The sequence below is a fragment of the Chiloscyllium plagiosum genome, unplaced genomic scaffold, assembly GCF_037043375.1.
Source record: "Chiloscyllium plagiosum isolate Xiang-an unplaced genomic scaffold, Cpla_swu_hap1 HiC_scaffold_25, whole genome shotgun sequence".
Classification (NCBI taxonomy): Eukaryota; Metazoa; Chordata; class Chondrichthyes; order Orectolobiformes; family Hemiscylliidae; genus Chiloscyllium; species Chiloscyllium plagiosum.
The window spans coordinates 15,474,272-15,494,706 of NW_028270163.1; the positions used below are offsets into that span (position 1 = coordinate 15,474,272).

At 42.0% G+C, this 20,435-nt stretch overlaps 1 protein-coding gene across 9 annotated transcripts in view; it reads right to left on the reverse strand.

Moving 5' to 3' along the window:
- The window catches only part of LOC122562032 (myocardin-like), a 672,873-nt gene that overhangs the window by 130,174 nt on the left and 522,264 nt on the right, over nucleotides 1-20,435 (reverse strand). The window contains exon 1 of one of the 9 annotated variants that reach the window (XM_043714473.2): nucleotides 2,946-4,166. The exons of the other annotated variants lie outside the window; for them this stretch is intronic. Coding sequence (XP_043570408.1) covers nucleotides 2,946-3,000 — 55 coding nt within the window. The 5' untranslated portion in view covers nucleotides 3,001-4,166. Of the gene's footprint in view, nucleotides 1-2,945; nucleotides 4,167-20,435 lie in introns of those variants that run through there. 9 annotated transcript variants of the gene reach the window in all.

The following is a 20,435-nucleotide window of genomic DNA, read 5'->3' on the forward strand; positions in this document are numbered from 1 at the left end:
TTTGTACAGCAACCACATTATTACATTCTGATGTCACCCTGGTAACTGTGCACCAATAATAAATTCTAATTTCCATAGGTAATTATACTTGAGATTAATGTCACATTTAAGTTGAATGGCGTTGTTAACGAAAACTAGATTAAAAGAGATTTTCTAGAAAAGTACTATAAATGAGCTGATTAGTTTCAAAGACAGCAAAACTGTTTACGTTAAGCTTGCATGTGAAGTTAAATACATTCGCCAAAGCATTTATGTTGCCAAATTAACACAAATTCTGCTTTTGTAGTATTCCAACCCCATCATATATTTAAGAATTATACATGGAATTTGACATGACACTATACACAATTTCATATCAGAAATGTTTCAAAGATTATTACTTCACTATTTAATTGTTGATCTCAATGTCTATTAATTGTCCAGGGCTTTGTGATTTCAAATTAATTCTCATAATGGAATCAATGGGTTGGGGACAAACAAGTGATGCTTTGAGGTGAAGTTCAACGTTACTGATAAAAAATACTTTATGAAATAATGCACCGTGTTTTTGTTCCAATCATTTTAAGAGGTTACTGCTGGCATATATATATTAGGAAACTGATTTAAGGAGCGACTGAATTTCATAAATAAGCCAATGGAATAACTCAATTAGTCTTGAAATATAATGGTGAGTGGCCATCCCATTGCTTTAAAAACTGACCATACTTTCAATAAAATGAGTATACAAAGAATGGCTGCCCTGAGACAGAAAGGGACAATGATTGATCTGTTTTCTGGTAGAGTTTCCCAGCCAATGACTTGAAATCAGATAAATGACAGCCTAGAATTTAGTTCACTGATGCAGGACCATGTAGCACAGATCACAGAAATGTGCTGTTGAAAAGTATCCAGAATGAAACAAAAGAATGTACATAGATGAGTTGTACTGATCTATGAATCAAAAAACAAAAAGATAAAAATTCTTTCATCTACCTGCTGTATAAATACTTTAAACTGTAATTTTTGTTGCACTATCCCACTGTTTACTCTTGTGCTGCTTGTGTGCACTGTGGTGGCACTTGTCGTTTTTGACAGTTTACCAAGTTTTTACTGTTTCTTTACTAAGAAAGCTGCATGGTTGTATTCAAAGTTTTGATTTCAGGATCAAATGTGCATCATAAGTATTATTGCAAAAAGAAAATTTGACACTAATTTCTTTTCCAGTGGAAACTCCTATTTGGTGATTATTTTCTGGCTTCTTTGTACTCACTTAGCAGTAAAGCAGGGCACATTTCCTTTATCTAAATGCCTTACTTCCTATCAGTGCTGCGTAGTGTTAATCTTAAAATGTTTATATCTTTTAAAAAAGTTAATACTTTCAATACTTTTTAAAAATTGAAAAAAGTCAATTGTTTCTGAAATCAGAATCATGAATGTCAAATTTAGTTATAATCTGTTTCAGGAAGGTGGCAGTGTTGTCACAATGTTGAAGAGTTAGGCATTTATAAATTTAATGTAGAGTTCAAACAATAAACTAATGTTGTACAACATTTGTATAATCTAGTGACTCTTGAACATAATAGTCTATTGGCATTTTTAATTATGGCAAAAAAAAATGCTAAATACATTAATAGTTGTATTTTAGTTAATTGACCTAGGGCCTCATAAACAAACAATAGCATGGTGTAATTTCATAAATAATGAGATTTCAATTATTTAGTTCTGAAGAAAAAATAAGTATATTTGGATATGCACAATCATGTGTGAAATGTGTGGCTTTATAATTACTGAATTTATAACAAGTGTGAAAACCTTGTTACCTCCAATGTAACATTGTTTAGAGTAAACAGTTAAATTGTACAAGTTATATTACAAATCAAATGCACAGCCATGATTAAATTTAAACCCACTTGTGTATTAACAAATTCTAATAGAAAAAGGGGACAAACAAGAAATTCTGACACTATGAGCTGGTTTTATTAGTAGAAAAAGAATGAACGAGGGCCATTCAAAGCCAGAGTTACAGTTGCATGTCATTGCAGCAATGGTAAATTGGTTTTCAAGGACACATTAGGAATCTTGCAGGCTTCATTCTGTGCTATCCGTGCTCTGTCAACAGGCGCATTGAGAGAATCCCTTGTACTGGCTAAAAAACATCTCCGGTGCTTGCAATTCAGATTTGGCTTTAATCAAGCAAAGAGATAAGAGGCTCATGAGGAGTGGTGGTAGTGTCCCTACCTCTGAATCAAGAGGCCTGGGCTCAAGTCCCACCTGTTCCAGATGTGTGTAATAACATCCCTGAAGTGGTAGCTTAGGAAACAGATCTTTTTTTAAAAAATCAAACTAACAGCAATAATTACTCTGAAGTAGGAGAGAAAACAGTTACTTCTCTCTTTAGACCTTGGCAAATACACACACCATCGATCTTCAACTTGTTTTACAGCTGGCTTTGGACAGGTAAACAAGTCGTCTTATAGAAAATGTGACAGTTATAAATATCTCAAAGCCCTCATGGCCACCTATCTGCTGCACTGTGGAAAGATCCACACAACATCAGCATCTAACATTACAAGTAGCCGATTGGTATCAACAGGTTATGTATTTAATTTTTTTTTAAATCCCTGCAGGTTGGATGTGACTGTAGCCGTGAATGTTCTGTCGAGCAAAGTCTCAAGTTGTTAGAATTATAGCGAAATAAGAGAAGTTGTCAGAAACCTAAGAAAATGCAACAAAGTTTCTGATCAATAAATAACGACCCTATATCAGGTTGAAGCTTTATAGTTTCTACATAAAGTAATATATCATGTCTTCGTTGTAATTAAAGTTAAAAATCACACAACACCAGGGTATAGTCCAACAAGTTTGATCGTTGTAATCAACTTCTAAATGAAGAAGTTTGAAAATGACATACGGTCACGTTTAACCCTATAGCAAAAATACTTCGTCATACGACAAGTTTGTCTTACCTGACCTGAACTTGCTTCGGATCAACAGTGAATGTTCCGAGCCCAACAGTGTCATGTTGATAGTTACAATTCCAGTAATTTCGGCCAAGATCAGTTGAAGCTAGTAATTTCTCACACCATGAATTAATTCAGATAGGAAGGTGGAAGTTCAAAAAAAATAAGGCAACTGGTCACACTGCAATCGAGAAGTAAGAATTCGTCCAGAAAATAAAGAAGTTCCTTCTCTCTCACACATGGACGTGCAACTGCTTCGTTTCTGTGCTCTTGCAGCAGGGGTAGCTGTGTGCAGCAAGAAACTTGTGAAAAGGTTTTTTGGTCCCATGCACCCTCCCCTTCGGAGAGCAGACAGCAACTGGTCACACTGCACGGCGCTGGGAAGGGCTAATTAATGTGCACTCAGCTCAGACCCTCCTACTGCAGAGGCTTTGACTATCATCATCGTCATCATCATCACCACCAGCAGCAGCAGCAGCAGCAGCAGCACCGCGGAGATTTTGGCTCCGAGGGAGCCAGTGCTCGCGACAATCGGTTAAAGGCTGCGGAGCTTTAGCGATCGTGGAGTGTGCCCGGTGCGGGCTCGTCACCTCGAGGACGGGAGGTTGCCTCTGTTGTCCCGGACAAGCCTCGTACACTGTGCTGAAGCCCGGAGCTGATCAGCAGTTGTCACAATTAGAAAGCGGGTTGTCCCTGTGCGTGGGGAGGCTGCAGCCTGTGGGACACCCCAGCGACAGAGTAACGAGGAAGTAACTCAGATATTGGGCCAGTAAATAACTGGGCTGGCTCCGATCGCTAAATTTAGGAGTTGGAGATCACGGGTTTGGCTTCATAATCTAGCATGTTAAGAATCTTCAAATTAATGCAGATTCCCCCCAAAAAACTTGACAAAGGCAGCCCTCGCGTATAAACTGCATGAGCTGACCCCCACCACCTAAACACTGAAACAACAGCAAAATACAATATAATTACTGTAACTGTCGGTGCTTTTCGCTGCTTCCTCTTTATGCAATTATTATACTCATTCATAATGCGAATTACTTATTTTTTAAAAAGGTAGAATTTGCTCATATAAAAGTTAGTTTCCATTCCTTAAATTCCATTTTCTTTAATGATAGTACTGTAAATAAAGTCTGGTCAGGTTGAAACGCTGGTCATATTAAACTTAGTTTACCATTCCTCAAGTTGCACTTTTTAAAATGACAATACGATGAACAACTCATGATAATAAACTCTGGTCAGATTGCAACACTGGTAATATTAAAAGTAGCATTTTCAACTCCTTAAGTTAATTCTGTACTATATATAACACATGATATGAACTCTGGTTAGATTGAAAACGCGAGGGGGCGTCCTATCTGGTTATTTCTTTCCCTTCTGTCGTTATTATAGCCAGGTCCCTTGCGGGTTTTGTGTTTGGGAGACAACAGCTGGGGAATGTGTCAAACTACTGCGACTCTCCCCCAGCCTCCCATCCAGGACAGAAACAGGTGACTCTACTCATTCATCAAAGGGACGCACACCGCTCTCTGAACACAGCGAACAGCACCAGGGCTCTGGGGAACAGGGAGGACGGTGTGTTTAAATACTGCCCCACCGAACGGGTACGGGACAGCAAGCAAAAACCAACGGGCAGACAAGCAGTTGCTCTCGGCAGTTCCAGCTTGCTGAAGGATTCGCCAGAGATTCCTTCCCCCCCCCCCCCCCCCAAATTACCTGCACCGAGGCAGCCAGAGATTACACGACACCATGAAACATAACTTGAGCTTTAAGGTTAAATATTATTTGCTTTATTACAAGGGTGAAATTATATATACCCTTAGGTTTAGGTAATTATGTACATGCCCATGTATTTTAGTAGTGAGTGTACATAGTGCAATACTCAAAGCCCAATAATATTGAGATAGTTGGGGAATGAATCCCACTGCAGTGGGAATAGGAATCGGTTTGGGCAAACCCTTGTCGCCCTTGCCTTGCCGTCTGTGTCTCAGGGTCAGGGTGAGGTGAAGCGAGGTTCTCCAGGGCAGGGATCCCGTTCTGCTCTGCTCCACACTCACTCACACCCCGGTTTACACTCAGACTGCGCTACAACTGCCTTTGGCTCTGAGCCAACTGGGAAATGTCCCGCGTCCCGTTAACACTCCGAACTGCAACAGGGGAGAGGGAGAGGTCTGTCCTTCCAGTGGGAAACGCATCCACATTTCATATTGTCCGGGAAGGAGCCTTTGGCCGCATATCAAAACGATTTTAAAAAAAAAACAAAATAAAAATTGCGTGATATTCAGTTGCTGGACGAAGTTGTAGTTTAGCGGTCGGTGAGAGAGCGGGTTTTCCTTAGGGCCACACATCAGTGCAGGTTCCTGCTGTATTAGTCAGCTCTGCAGTGATCTACAGCCCAGTCTGGCCAAGTCCATCATTCATAACAATAGAATCCCCACAGTGCAGGAAAAGGCCATTCGTCCCATCGAGTCTACAGGGGTCCCTCCGAAAAGCACCCCACCCTCTCCCCATAACCCAACAACTACCATTATCAGCCCAGCGACCTTGCGCACCACCAGGCAATTTAGCATGTCCGATCCACTTAATCCACACACGTATGGCACGAAACCCACACAGACAGAGGGAGAACATGCAAACTCCACACAGTCACCCAAGGTTGGAATTGAACCAGGGTCCCTGCACTGTGAGGCAGCAGTGACTTATTGTGACTAAAGAGGATCAATGAACGAATCCCTACTTCAAGATCTTCATTCCCCCTTCACCATCTCAAGGACAAAAAGTCAAGTCTACCCTCCCAACTCCCTGCCCATGAATGCGCTGTTTCAAAACGGGCACATTGCACGATCAACGAATCCTTGGTGACTGAATTCCCGGGACAAACCTTAAGGGTTGTCACAGACTGTCTGATTTGAATTTTCCAGGACAGTGCTGGTTCCTCAGGGCAAAACAAAGTCACGAGGCCATTTGCATATTATTCATCAAGTGTTTTCATCAACCTGTTTGGACATACACGTTGAAGCAGGCGAAACGAGCGTGGGCGTTCTAACGCAGAGGTAGGAACTCCGTCGCTGCACGACAACATCAGCAATAAAAATAATGGACTGCACTAAACTTGTAACAGAATGGGAGTCAATTGCTTGGAAGGCAGCTGAGCTTTATTTTTTTTTCTCTTTTTCGTTGTTCTGATGGAGGAGTGGGAGATTGTTCATCTGGACAGTGCAGAATCACCCAGTTTGGTGATTAACAGATTGTTAGCTTTCCAAAGGACATGTGGTGTGACCAGTGGTGGGCACTTGGATCATGTCAAGCCAAAGTTGTCAACAAGGGTGGCATGGTGGCTCAGTGGTTAGTACTGCTGCCTCACAGCGCTAAGGACCCAGGTTTGATTCCTGCCTTGGGCGACTATTCGTGTGGATTTTCCACATTCTCCCCGTGTGTGCCTGGGTTTCCTCCAGGTGCTCTGGTTTCCTTCCATAATCCAAAGATGTGCAGGCCATATTGGCTGTGCTAAATTGCCCAGAGTGTTAGCTTTGTTAGTGAGGGGTAAATATCATGTAGGGGAATGAGTCTGGGTGGGTTATTCTTCAGAGGGTCAGTGTGGACTTGTTGGGTCGAAGGGTTGTTTCCATACTGTAGGTAATCTAATTATAATAATAGACCTAGATAGTCACGATGCCATACTGAAAAGGTTGGAATTGGGCGAGGTTATGCTATTGTAAAGGGACACTGGAGACTTCTTGCAATGAGCTCTGGGCCTCATGTCTATGATGGTGCAAGTACCTTGTTTTTGCCCAACGCTGACTTGCTCTGTTATCATTTTTTGCAAACAGTAGAGACCCAACTGATGAAAATAAATTAATGATCAAAATCTGTTTCAAAAATAGGCACCAATATGTATCAATAGAGACCAATAACCTTTAAGAAGAAATTCAAATCACCAGTGGATGGCATAATAGATCACATGACAAGATTAAACATTTAAAACTTTTACTCTAACACAAACTAAGAGCAACATTGACTAAACTATTTCAGTAGACAGCTTGACAATGAAAATCTCTCTCTACTATTATTCTTACTTGTCTCTTATTTGGGCACTTCATTCTTAAGGAACAAGTCCAATGTGATTCTTTTCTTTCCCATCTGGGTAACTTGTATATCTTGAGCTGACTTGCAGAATATTTTTAACCCTGGACATCACTTCATCGCTAAACAAAGCTAGGCAAACCTTTCAGCTTCATTTAAACTGTCACATTCTCTTGAATTGAAGGGTGAATATGCATCTATATTAGAGAATACAATAGAGAACTACTGTTTCCATCTCTTTGCTCTCTCTCCCTCTCAAAGCCCAACTCCAAGGCAACATGAATCATATGGATAATGTATCCAATTAGAAATAGAACATAGAATAATACATAGAACAGGCCCTTTGGCCCTCGATGTTGCGCCGACTTGTGAACTATTCTCAGCATGTCCTCCCTACACTATCCCAAAATCATCCATGTGCTTATCTAAGGATAGTTTAAATCTCCCTAATGTGGCTGAGTTGACTACATTAGCAGGTAGTGCATTCCACGCCCATACCACTCTCTGCATAAAGAACTGCCTCTGACATCTGTCTTGAATCTATCACCCCTCGATTTGTAGTTATGCCCCCTCGTACACGCTGACGTCATCATCCTAGGAAAAAGACTTTCACTGCCTATCCTATCTAATCCTCTGATAATCTTGTATGTCTCTATCAAATCCCCTCTTAGCCTTCTTCTTGCCAATGAGAACAGGTTCAAGTCTCTCAGCCTTTCCTCATAAGACCTTCCCTCCAGACCAGGCAACATCCTGGTAAATCTCCTCTGCACCTTGTCCAATGCTTCCACATCCTTCCCGAAATATGGGGACCAGAACTGTATACAATATTTCAGGTGTGGCCACACCAGCGTTTGGTATAGTTGTATAGTGTTAAATAGCTATCCACAGCACAGAAGCAGACCCTTTGCTCCAACTCATCCACACCAAGTTTCCCAAACTAAACTAGTCCAACCTTAGAGGAATATGATTGGTCCATATTCCTCTAAGCCTTTCTTCTTCAGATACCTTTCCAAATGTCTTTTAAGTGTTGTAATTGCATCTACCACTTCCTCTGCCAGTTCATTCCAAATACAAACCATCCTCTGCATAAAAAAGTTGCCCCTGAGATCCCCTTTAAATCTTTCTTCACTCACAATAAAATGTGTCCTCTAGTTTTGAATTCCCCTACCCTAGATAAAAAACCCTTGTAATTCACCTTATCAATGCTCCTCATGATTTCATACATCTCTATAAGGTCACCCTCCTTTACTCTAGTGAAAGAAGTCCCAGCCTATTCGTGTAACTCCAGTCCCAGGAACATCCTTGTAAATCTTTTCTAAACCCTCTCAAATTTAATACTATCCTTCCAATAGCAGGGTGACCAAAACTGTACATAGTACTCCAAAAGTGGCCTCACCAACATCCTGTGCAACCTCAACATGACATTCCAACTCTTATACTCCACTATCTTAGCAGTAAAGGCAAGCATGCTAAATGGCTTCTTAACCACCCTGTTTACCTGTGATGTAAAATCCAAAAAACTATATACCTTAACCCTGAGGTCAATCTGTTTGGCAACACTACCCAGCACTCTACCATTAACTATATAAGTCCTGCCTTTGTTCATTTTACTAAAATGTAATACCTCACATTTATCCAAATTAAACTCCATCTGCCGCTTTTTGGCACATTGGGCCAATTGATCAAAATCTCTTTGTAATCTTAGATAACCTTCTTCACTCGCCACTGTGGCAGCAATTTTGGTGTCATCTGCAAACTTACTAACCTTGTCTCCTAAATTCTCAACCAAATCGTTTCTATAAATGACAAACAACAGTGGATCCAGGACCGATCCCTGCAGAATATCACTGGTCACAGGAGTCCAGTCCAAAACACTACCCTCCATCACCATCCTCTGTTTCCTATCATCAAGCCTATCTTTTATTCCAATTGGCAAGCTCGCCCTGAATCCCGTGTGATCTAATTTTACTAACCAGGCTACCATGCAGAATCTTGTCAAAAGATTATTAAAGTCCATGTAGACAACATCCACTGCTCTGCCATCATCTGTCTTTTTGGTCATGATCTCAAAAAACACAATCAAGTTTGTGAGACATGACTTCCCATGCACAAATCCATGCTGACTGCCCCTAATCATTCCCTGCCTTTCCAAATGTACATAAATCCGATCTCGCAGAATCCCCTCCAACAATGTACCTACCACTGATGTCAGACTCACTGGTCTACAGTTCCCAGGCTTCTTTCTTACAGTTTTTCTTAATGTGGAGGTGCAGGTGTTGGACTGTGGTGTACAAAGTTAAAAATCACACAATACCAGGTTATAGTGCAACAGGTTTATTTGGAAGCACTAGCTTTCGGACTGCTGCTCCTTCATCAGGTAGCTGTGGGATAGGGCCATACGACACAGAATTTATAGCAAAGAACTTAGAAATGTGATGTCTGTGTCAATATGCGCGATCTTCCTTGCTATAAAGTCTGTGTCTTATGGTCCTGCTCCATAACTACCTGATGAAGGAGCAGCGCTCTGAAAGCTAGTGCTTCCAAATAAACCTGTTGGACTGTAACCTGGTGTTGTGTGATTTTTAGCTTTTCTTAAGTGAAGGCACAACATTAGCTACCCTCTAGTCCTCTAGCGCCTCACCCATTCCCATAGATGATTCAAATATCTCTGCCTGGAGCCCCACAATTTCTTCTCTAGTTTTGCACACCTTGCAAATCCTTGAAATTTAAGAGACAGTCTAAAGTATAACTTTCTTAGAGAATCTTAAAATCCAGCGTGGAAGCAGGCTCTTTGGCCCAACAAGTCTACACCGAATCTCTGAAAAGCATGGTACCCAGATTCATCCCCCATCCCGCCCCTGTAACTCTGCTTTCATGGCTAATGCACCTAACCTATACATTCCTGAAAACTATGGGTAATTTAGCATGGCCAATCCACCTAACTTACATATTTTTGGACTGTGGGAGGAAACCCATACAGACACGGGGACAACATGCAAACTCCTCTCAGACAGTTGCCCGAGCGTGGAATCAAACCTGGGTCACTGGCACTGTGAGGCAGCAGTGCTAACCAATGAGCCACCGTGCTGCCTATGTTTACAAAATGTGAAATTCCTAATATCTCCCTGGCACTAGGAGACTCAGAGTCTCTCCTAAACCAGCACAGCTGCTCTGGTCATTAGTTATGGGTAAGAATGTACTGCATCTTCTTTCCAATAAGACAAAGTAGACCTCTTTTAGTCAAGAACAATCAGGTTTGTTGTCAGCAGAACTCTGAACAGTTCACATAATTGCCTTTATTCCTCGATATTATCTCAAACTGAAGGCTCTGTTCCAATATATAACAATCTTATAAAACCATACATTTGCAACAGTTAAAAGACTTTAAGAATGGTTTTGCCAAATAAAAATGCTGTCCTACTTAGCTCTTGATAATTCAGACAGAAGGTATACATCACTAACGAGGAGTAAGCTAGACTGACTAGACAAGTTTCATTTCAATGGGTTAGCAGCGGTGGTCTACCAATTGTAATCTTCACCCAGATGAGAACAGTTTCTCATCCCATATTATTGAGTCTTGAAGTAGACCCCACAGAGAAATGATTTGGCTTTATTGTTTGGTACTTCACTCACAAATAAATAACATGTCACTGCTTGGACTCTGGTCTCAAGAATGGTCACTTGTTTTAAGTGGGTGAGTGACACTGCTGTCTGCAGAACTCTATCCCATGTAAGAATCACTGGCATAAGGAAGGGGAGAAAGCTGGAGGGAAAACTCGATGTGGAGAAACAATGCTGTTGTATTTGATTTGATTTATTGTAGTCAAGTATACTGAAGTACAGTGAAAAGCTTTGTTTGCGAGCAGTACAGGCAGACCACAGCAAGTAAGGGCAGACAGATCATTGGATGCTTAAACAGAGCAAGGTTTACAGGTACTTAGAATTTATGTTTAAGAGTGTGGAACGGTTTTAAGAAATGTTAGATGCTGAAGGGTTGAAACTTTATTGCTGGAACAGCACAGCAGGTCAGGCAGCATCCAGGGAACAGGAGATTCGACGTTTCGGGCACAGGCCCTTCTTCAGGAACGTCGTGCCTGTGCCCGAAACGTCGAATCTCCTGTTCCCTGGATGCTGCCTGACCTGCTGTGCTGTTCCAGCAATAAAGTTTCAACTTTGATCTCCAGCATCTGCAGACCTCACTTTCTCCTAGATGCTGAAGGGACCTTGCAAGGAGTCGCCTAGTAATGGCGCCATCTTGAATCGAAAAAAAGGAAAACATGGAGCATTTAAAGGACAGGGCATGATAAAGTTATACGTGAAAGGTAGAAATATGGAATTAATATCAATGTGAAATGAAGTACACCAGTTAGTTAGTTTTGATGCCAATGAAGATGAAACTCCTGAAAGTGCATGTAACATAAGATGCAGTGCCTTCTGGCCAATGCAAATTGTTCAATTGTATAGACTGTCTATCCATCTCACAATCATGGAATAAGCTTGCCCATTTACTATCAGTAATTTATGACCACTAAGAACTGATTTGAGGCTATTTGCCTTATGTAGGATCCTCACAGTAGGTTTTACTTGCACACACATATCAAAGATCAGTGTCTAGGCCACAGTATTGGTTAGGTCCTGGACTCTCATTTTATTTTTAAGGAGAATATGTGTAAAAGTAGAATTTATTTGAAAATAGTGAGTGATATTTGACAATTGAATTTCTGGACATTTTGGTGCTCCTTGATGCAACATTACAGGTACCTTTAAATCACTGACTTTGTGCTGGGTGACCACAAATGTCTGCACTACCCTTCTGAACAAGTGGAATCCTACAAACTAAAACTGTTAGCCAAATCCCCTTCTTAGAACTGAGAAAATATTGTGTACCTCTCCATTAACAATTGCTATGCTTTCAGATGACCTGTGTAACAGAAGCCCTTATATTTTCAAACACACACAATAGGCACTGGACAGGAACCAAGGAAGTGCTGAATTTGAGCCAGAAGAGACACTTAATCTGTGACAACAGCTGCTGCCAGTGTGGGACTAAAGTTAACACATGTAGAGTAAGAAGAATGCAAGTAATGCTCTAATATCTATTGGTTTGACTGTTTCATAGCAGAAATGGACACTGGAGAAAGACAGTAAAACTGGTGACATTTTAGAACATGATCTGTTAAATTCCTAAAGTGAACAAGCTGCAATGTGGTTGTTAGTTTGTCCATGACAGTAAACTACTCACAGCATGCACTAACCTGCTTATTATTTGTACTACTATGGGCTATGTCACAACAACTTTGAAATGATGTTCAGAACACTGGAAATGACTGCCTATTCATATTACATGCTGGTTCAATGGCATGGAAGACTTAAGATGTTTATTCTGCACTCTTTCTTTCTAGATTAGATTAGATTCCCTACAGTGTGGAAACAGGCCCCTCAGCCCAACAACTCCACACCGACCCTCCGAAGTGCGACCCACCCAGCCTCATTTCCCTCTAACTAATGCACCTAACACTATGGGCAATTTAACATGGCCAATTCACCTGAACTGCACATCTTTGGAGTGTGGGAGAAAACTGGAGCACCCAGAGGAAACCCACACAGACACGGGGAGAATGTGCAAACTTGACACTGGAATCGAACCTGGGACCCTTGTGCTGTGAGGCAGCAGTGCTATCCACTGAGCCACAGTGTCGCCCAATTCTTTAAAAATAATAGCCAATGCCTTTTCAGAAAAGTGGCATGATTTTTCTAAGGGAGGATTCAGGATTTAGTGGAAAGAAAGTTAGTTCTGCAATCTTCAATACATTTCCAAATGAAATTAGAAGTAATCAAAAAAGAGATGGAAGATTGAGTTTAAGCTGTTGCACATTACTTTTGAGAAATAGGTCAACCATGAGGTTGATGAGGTTCAGGGGGCTGAATTACCTACTCCTGTTCCTGTGAAATGGTTATTTTCCCATTGATGGCAGTGCTAGTATTGTGTGATTGAAGTTTGGATATAACACAACATAGATGCACAGAAAAATACCTTCTTCTCTCCTATAGAAACTTGAAATAAATATGTCTACCATTGAGTTAACTGCAGCATTGTGCGGTATTGGTAGAAACCTTAAAAACTCAGTCTGCAGAGCCTGTGCCTGTCTTCACATTGTGATAATTAACAAATTGAACTGGATCAGGATGGAAGACAGATGGTGCAATGGGCTGGGACTGACCTTTCACCTCCAACAATGGGACTTGCCTCTCGTTCAAGCTGACAGGAGCAAATTATCTCAGCCAGGTGCAAGACTTCAATGTGGAATGGTGTTACTGGTGGCTATAAGTACTAAACCTAAAAATAAAAATTCCCATAACTCGGGACAAATTGACGTTAAGTTTTCAATCTTATTCAAACATTCCAGGAAGATATCTTGCCAAGTGAAAAGTGTTTATGGTAAATTGGATGGTACCCTTCTGAGAATGGGATGAGAGAAAAGAGCAACATTTGTAGCAAGTGAGAACTGATGTAGAGTGAAGCTCCAATGACTGGAGTTTGCCACTGGACTTTGAGTGGTTCTTGGGTATTGAAAGGGGAGGTTAATTTGCTCTTTATGCCACCACACTGCGCTTGATATCAAGTTCCATTTCAGTGACCATGCAATGATGGAAAGACCGCTAAAGAGAAACAGAGCACCTAAATAAAACATAGCATTCGTTATTTCCTTGAGGGCAGTAAAAGGAGATGATAAATCATGCAAATGCATTTCTGTATTTTATAGCCTTGGTGTACAATGTTGTAGGGACTGACAACGAAAAGGAAAAATCTAAATTAGAAGCTTCAATCAATTGTGTAGACAAGCAGGAGGCCGGAAGAACACAGCAAGCCAGGATTCCAGCATCTGCAGTTTTTTTTTGTCTCAAGCAACTGCTTGCCTGCTGTAGGATAAGTTCAACAGCACCTGCCTGGAGTTGCTGCATATCTTGAAATTCATTCCACTTGAAGTAAGTAATCTATCAATATGAAACAGCATCAGAATATTGAGTATAACAGTTGGGAGGTCATGTTGCGGCTGTACAAGACATTGGTTTGGCCACTTTTGGAGTACTGTGTGCAATTCTGGGTTCCATGCTATAGGAAGGATGTTGTGAAACTTATAAGGACTCAGAAAAGATTTACAAGAATATTGCCAGGGTAGCAGGGTTTGAGCTATAGGGAGAGGCAGAATAGGCTAGGGCTGTTTTCCCTGATGGGTGACCTGGACTTTATAAAACATGAGGAGCATGTGTAGGGTAAATAGACAAGGTCCTTAAGGGACATTTATACAATTATTAGGGACATTTAAGCACATGGATGATGTTGGAAGAGCAAAGCAGGTCAGGCAGCACCCCAGCAGCAGGAGAGTCAATGTTTCAGGCATAAGCCCTTCATCAGGAATGTGGGGGAGGGAAGGGGGCTGAGAGATAAATAGGAGGATGAGGGTGGGGTTGGGGGGGAAGGTAGCTGGAAACGCGACAGGTAGATGCAGGTAGGGGGTGATGGTGATAGGTCTGAGTGGAGGGTGAAGCTGATAGATGGTAAGGAAGATGGACAGGTGGGACAGATAAAGAGGGCAGTGCCGATTGGACGGTTGCTTCTGGGATGAGGTGGGGGCAGGGGAATTAAGTAAACTGGTGAAATTGATATTGATGCTGTATTGTTGAGGGCCCCAAGGCAGAAGATGAGGCGCTCTTCCTCCAGGCGTCGGGTGGCTTGGATTTGGCGGTGGAGGAGGCCCAGGATTTGTGTCTCCTTGGCGGAGTGGAAGGAGGAGTTGAAGTGGTTAGCTACAGGGTGGTGGGGTTGTTTGGTGTTTGTGTCCCAGAGATGTTCCCCGAAATGTTCTGCGAGTTGGCATTCATTCTATCTCCCTGATGTAGAGGAGTCCGCACCAAGAGCAGCGGACACAGTAGATAAGGTGGGTGGATGTGCAGGAAAATCTCCGCTGGATGTGAAACGATCCTGTGGGACCTTGGATGGAGGTGAGGGGGGGGGAGGTGTGGGTGCAGATTTTACACCTCTTGTCGTGGCAGGAGAAGGTGCCGGGAGTGGAGGGTGGGTTGGTGGGGAGCATGGACCTAACGAGGGAGTCACAGAGGAAATGTTCTCTGTGGAATGCTGATAGGGGTGGAGAGCAAAATGCGTCTCTGATGGTGGGGTCTGATTGTAGGTAGTGGAAATGACACAGGATAATGCACTGTATCCGGACATTAGTGGGGTGGAAGGTGAGGACTAAGGGGGTTCTATCTTTGTTGGGGTTGGAGGGGTAGGGTTCAAGGACAGAAGTATGGGAAGTGGAGGAGATGTGCTGGAGAGCATTGTTGACCACGTGGGAGGGGAAACTGCAGTCCATGAAGTTGGAGGCCATCTGGAATGTCCCGGATTGGCATTGATCATCCTGGGAGCAGATATGGCGGAGGTGGAGGAATTGGGAGTAAGGGAGAGCATTTTTACAGGAGTGGGGTTGGCAGGAGGTGGACTCCTGGTAGCTGTGGGAGTCTTTGGGTTTGAAGTAGATGTCCATGCTGAGTCGGTCACTAGATTTGGAGTTTGAGAGGTCCAGGACTGGGAGGGAGGTGTCTGAGATGGTTCAGGTGAACTTGAGGTCAGGGTGGAAAGGGTTCATGAAGGTGATGAATTATTCAACATCCTCGTGGGAGCATGAGGTGATGCTGATACAGTCATCAATGTAGGTTAGTTTGATCTTAGAGTAGGATAAAAGATCAACACAACATCAAGGGGTAAAGGCCTGTACAGTGCTGTACTGTTCTATGTCTATTCCCTTGGGTGGGGGAGTCTAGAACTGGAGGGAATAGGTTTAGGGTGAGAGGGGAAAGGTATAAAAGGGACCTAAGGGGCAACTTTTTCACGCAGAGGGTAGTACATGTATGGAATGAGCTGCCAGAGGAACTGGTGGAGGTTGGTACAATTACAGCATTTAAATGGCATCAGGATGGGTATTTGAATAGGAAGGGTCCAAAGGGATATGGGCCAAGTGCTGGCAAATGGGATTAGATTAGGTTAGGATATCTGGTTGGTATAGACGGGTTGGACCAAAGGGTCTGTTCCCATGCTGTACATCTCTATGACTCTATGTAAGTACAATACAAGGGATTCCCTTAAACTATACACTTCTCTGTGTAAAGGACAGTCAATTTGCATCACTAATTTTTTTTTTTCCCTGGTTGTCAGCTGCAACAGAACGATTTCTAATTGTAGACACTTTTTTCTAAATATGTATTCAGCTGAGATAATTAAAAAGATTTTGATCCCCATAGTGTGACATACATTATTCAGTAATAATAAATACTTCAAAGTAGATAATATTAATGGTATTTAAAGTTTTGCAGATTCCAAAAACTTTGGAATAATGTAGTGCAAAACATATAAATTCCAGAGCCAGTCTAACGTTGTGTAATTATCTGTGGCATTACATATTCATCTTTTTTGTCCATTTCTGCAAGAGCTTTAATTAGAAGCAGACATATACAGACACACATACTACAGTTACAGGGGAAGGCCGGCTGTAGACAGAGATTTTTAAATTCTGTGCCAGATAAGCACATTGGGTTAGGTAATCCACACTAATGAAATCCTCGCTGGATCTGAATTAAATAAAGTGTCAAACTACCTTCTTAATTTAATATGAATTTAATCCAAATTAAACAACTTTGAACTATCCTGCACTATTTAATTCAGATCAGATTAAATTTAAGAAGTCTCAAATCTAAAAGCTTAATAAAGAATTAAGTAGATTTCCCCTGTGCACTGTGTGAATATTCATTAAGCAAAGCATACATAATGTATATTGTGTGCACTTAGTGCTGTAATGGTATTATATATTTTCAATTAAATAAATGTCATGTTCTGCTTTTAATGAATGTCATTTCATTTTACTCAGGATTTGCATTAAAGGGAACACTACTACGGACTGTTGCTTTGCAGTCAAGAATTGCATATCTTTGAAAATATCATGTTGTTGAAGCTTTTTCATCTTGCCCGCATAGGACAAGTGTAAAAATGTCAAATTTCATACAAATGCAACAGTTTGTACCATGGGGTCATAGAGATGTACAGCATGGAAACAAACCCTTCGGTCCAACCTGTCCATGCCGACCAGATATCCCAACCCAATCTAGTCCCACCTGCCAGCACCTGGCCCATATCCCTCCAAACCCTTCCTATTCATATATCCATCCAAATGCCTCTTAAATGTTGCAATTGTACCAGCTTCCACCATATCCTCTGGCAGCTCATTCCATACCCATATCACTCTCTGTGTGAAAAAGTTGCCCCTTAGGTCTCTTTTATATCTTTCCCCTCTCACCCTTAACCTATGCCCTCTAGTTCTGGACTCCCTGACCCCAAGGAAAAGATTTTGCCTATTTACCTTATCCATGCCCCTCATAATTTTGTAAACCTCTATAAGGTCACCCCTCAGCCTTTGATCCTCCAGGGAAAACAGCCCCAGCCAGTTCAGCCTCTCCCTGTAGCTCAAATCCTCCAACCCTGGCAATATCCTTGTAAATCTTTTCTGAACCCTTTCAAGTTTCACAACATCTTTCCGATAGGAAGGAGACCAGAATTGCACACAATATTCCAACAGTGGCCTAACCAATGTCCCTGTATAGCCGTAACATGACCTCACAACTCCTGTACTCAATACTCTGACCAATAAACGAAAGCATACCAAACGCCTTCTTCACTATCCTATCTACCTGCGACTCCATTTTCAAGGAGCTATGAACCTGCACTCCAAGGTCTCTCTGTACAGCAACATTCCCTAGGACCTTACCATTAAGTGTATATGTCCTGCTAAGATTTGCTTTCCCAAAATGCAGCACCTCACATTTATCTGAATTAAACTCCATCTGCCATTTCTCAGCCCAATGGTCAAGATCCTGTTGTAATCTGAGGTAACACTCTTCGCTGTCCACTACACCTCCAATTTTGGTGTCATGTGCAAACTTACTAACTGCACCTCTTATGCTCACATCCAAATCATTTATGTAAATGACAAAAAGTAGAAGACACAGCACCGATCCTTGTGGCATTCCACTGGTCACAGGCCTCCAGTCTGAAAAACAATCCTCCACCACCACCCTCTGTCTTCTACCTTTGAGCCAGTTGTGTATCCAAATGGCTAGCTCTCCCTGTATTCCGTGAGATTTAACCTTGCTAATCAGTCTCCCATGGGGAACCTTGTTGAACGCCTTACTGAAGTCCATATAGATCACATCTACTGCTCTGCCCTCATCAATCCTCTTTGTTACTTCTTCAAAAACCTCAATCAAGTTTGTGAGACATGATTTCCCACGTACAAAGTCATTTTGACTATCCCTAATCAGTCCTTGCCTTTCCAAATACATGTACATCCTGTCCCTCAGGATTCCCTCCAACAACTTGCCCACCACCGAGGTCAGGCTCACTGGTTCTAGTTCCCTGGCTTGTCCTTACCACCCTTCTTAAACAGTGGCACCACGTTTGCCACCCTCCAGTCTTCCGCCACCTCACCTGTGACTATCGATGATACAAGTATCTCAGCAAGAGGCCCAGCAATCACTTCTCTAGCTTCCCATAGAGTTCTCTGGTACACCTGATCAGGTCCTGGGGATTTATCCACCTTTACCCATTTCAAGACATTCAGCACTGCCTCCTCTGTAATCTGGACATTTTGCAAGGTGTCACCAGCTATCTCCCTACAGTCTATGTCTTCCATATCTTTTTCCACAGTAAATACTGATGCAAAATACTCATTTAATATCTCCCCCATTTTCTTTGGCTCCTCACAAAGGCCACCTTGCTGATCTTTGAGGGGCCTATTCTCTTCTTAGTTACTCTTTTGTCCTTAATGTATTTGTAAAAACCCTTTGTATTCTCCTTAATTTTATTTGCCATAGCTATCTCATATCCCTGTTTTGCCCTCCTGATTTCCCTCTTAAGTATGCTCCTACTTCCTTTATACTCTTCTGAGGATTCACTCGATCTATCCTGTCCATACTTTACATATGCTTCCTTCTTTTTCTTAACCAAACCCTCAATTTCTTTAGTCATCCAGCTTTCCCTATACCTCCCAGCATTCCCTTTCACCCTAACAGGAATATACTTTCTCTGGATTCTTGTTATCTCATTTCTGAAGGCTTCCCATTTTCCAGCCGTCCCTTTACCTGTGAACATCTGCCTCCAATCAGCTTTTGAAAGTTCTTGCCTAATACCATCAAAATTGGCCTTTCTCCAATTTAGAACTTCAACTTTTAGATCTGGTCTATCCTTTTCCATCACTATTTTAAATCAAATAGAATTATGGTCGCTGGCCCCAAAGTGCTCCCCCACTGACACCTCAGTCACCTGCCCTGCCTTATTTCCCAAGAGTAGGTCAAGTTTTGCACCTTCTCTAGTAGGTACATCCACATACTGAATCAGAAAATTGTCTTGTACCCACTTAACAAATTCCTCTCCATCTAAACCTGTAACACTATGGCAGTCCCAGTCGATGTTTGGAAAGTTAAAATCCCCCACCATAACCACCCCATTACTCTTATAGATAGCTGAGATCTCCTTACAAGTTTGTTTCTCAATTTCCCTCTGACTGTCAGGGGGTCTATAATATAATCCCAATAAGGTGACCATCCCTTTCTTATTTCTCAGTTCCACCCAAATAACTTCCCTGGATGTATTTCCAGGAATATCCTCCCTCAGCACAGCTGTAATGCTATCCCTTATCAAAAACGCCACTCCCCCTCCTCTCTTGCCTCCCTTTCTATCCTCCCTGTAGCATTTGTATCCTGGAACATTAAGCTGCCAGTCCTGAGCCATGTTTCTGTAATTGCTATGATATCCCAGTCCCATGTTCCTAACCATGCCCGGAGTTCATCTGCCTTCCCTGTTAGGCCCCTTGCATTGAAATAAATGCAGTTTAATTTATTAGTCCTACCTTGTCCCTGACTGCTTGACTCACTTCTGTTCTCAACTGTACCGGTCTCAGATTGATCTCTTCCCTCACTATCCCCTTGGGTCCCACCATCCCCACCTTACTAGTTTAAATCTTCCCGAGCAGCTCTAGCAAATGTCCCTGCCAGTATATTAGTCCCCTTCCAATTTCGGTGCAATCTGTCCTTCTTGTACAAGTCACTTCTACCCCAAAAGAGATTCCAATGATCCAAAAATATGAATCCTTCTCCTATACACCAGCTCCTCAGCCATGCATTCATCTGCTCTATCCGTCTATTCCTGCCCTCACTAGCTCGTAGCAATGGGAGTAATCCAGATATTACTATTCTTGAGGACCTCCTTTTTAAATTTCTGCCTAACTCTGTAATCTCCCTTCAGAATCTCAACCTTTTCCCTTCCTATATCGTTGGTTCCAATGTGGACAATGACCTCTTGCTGGC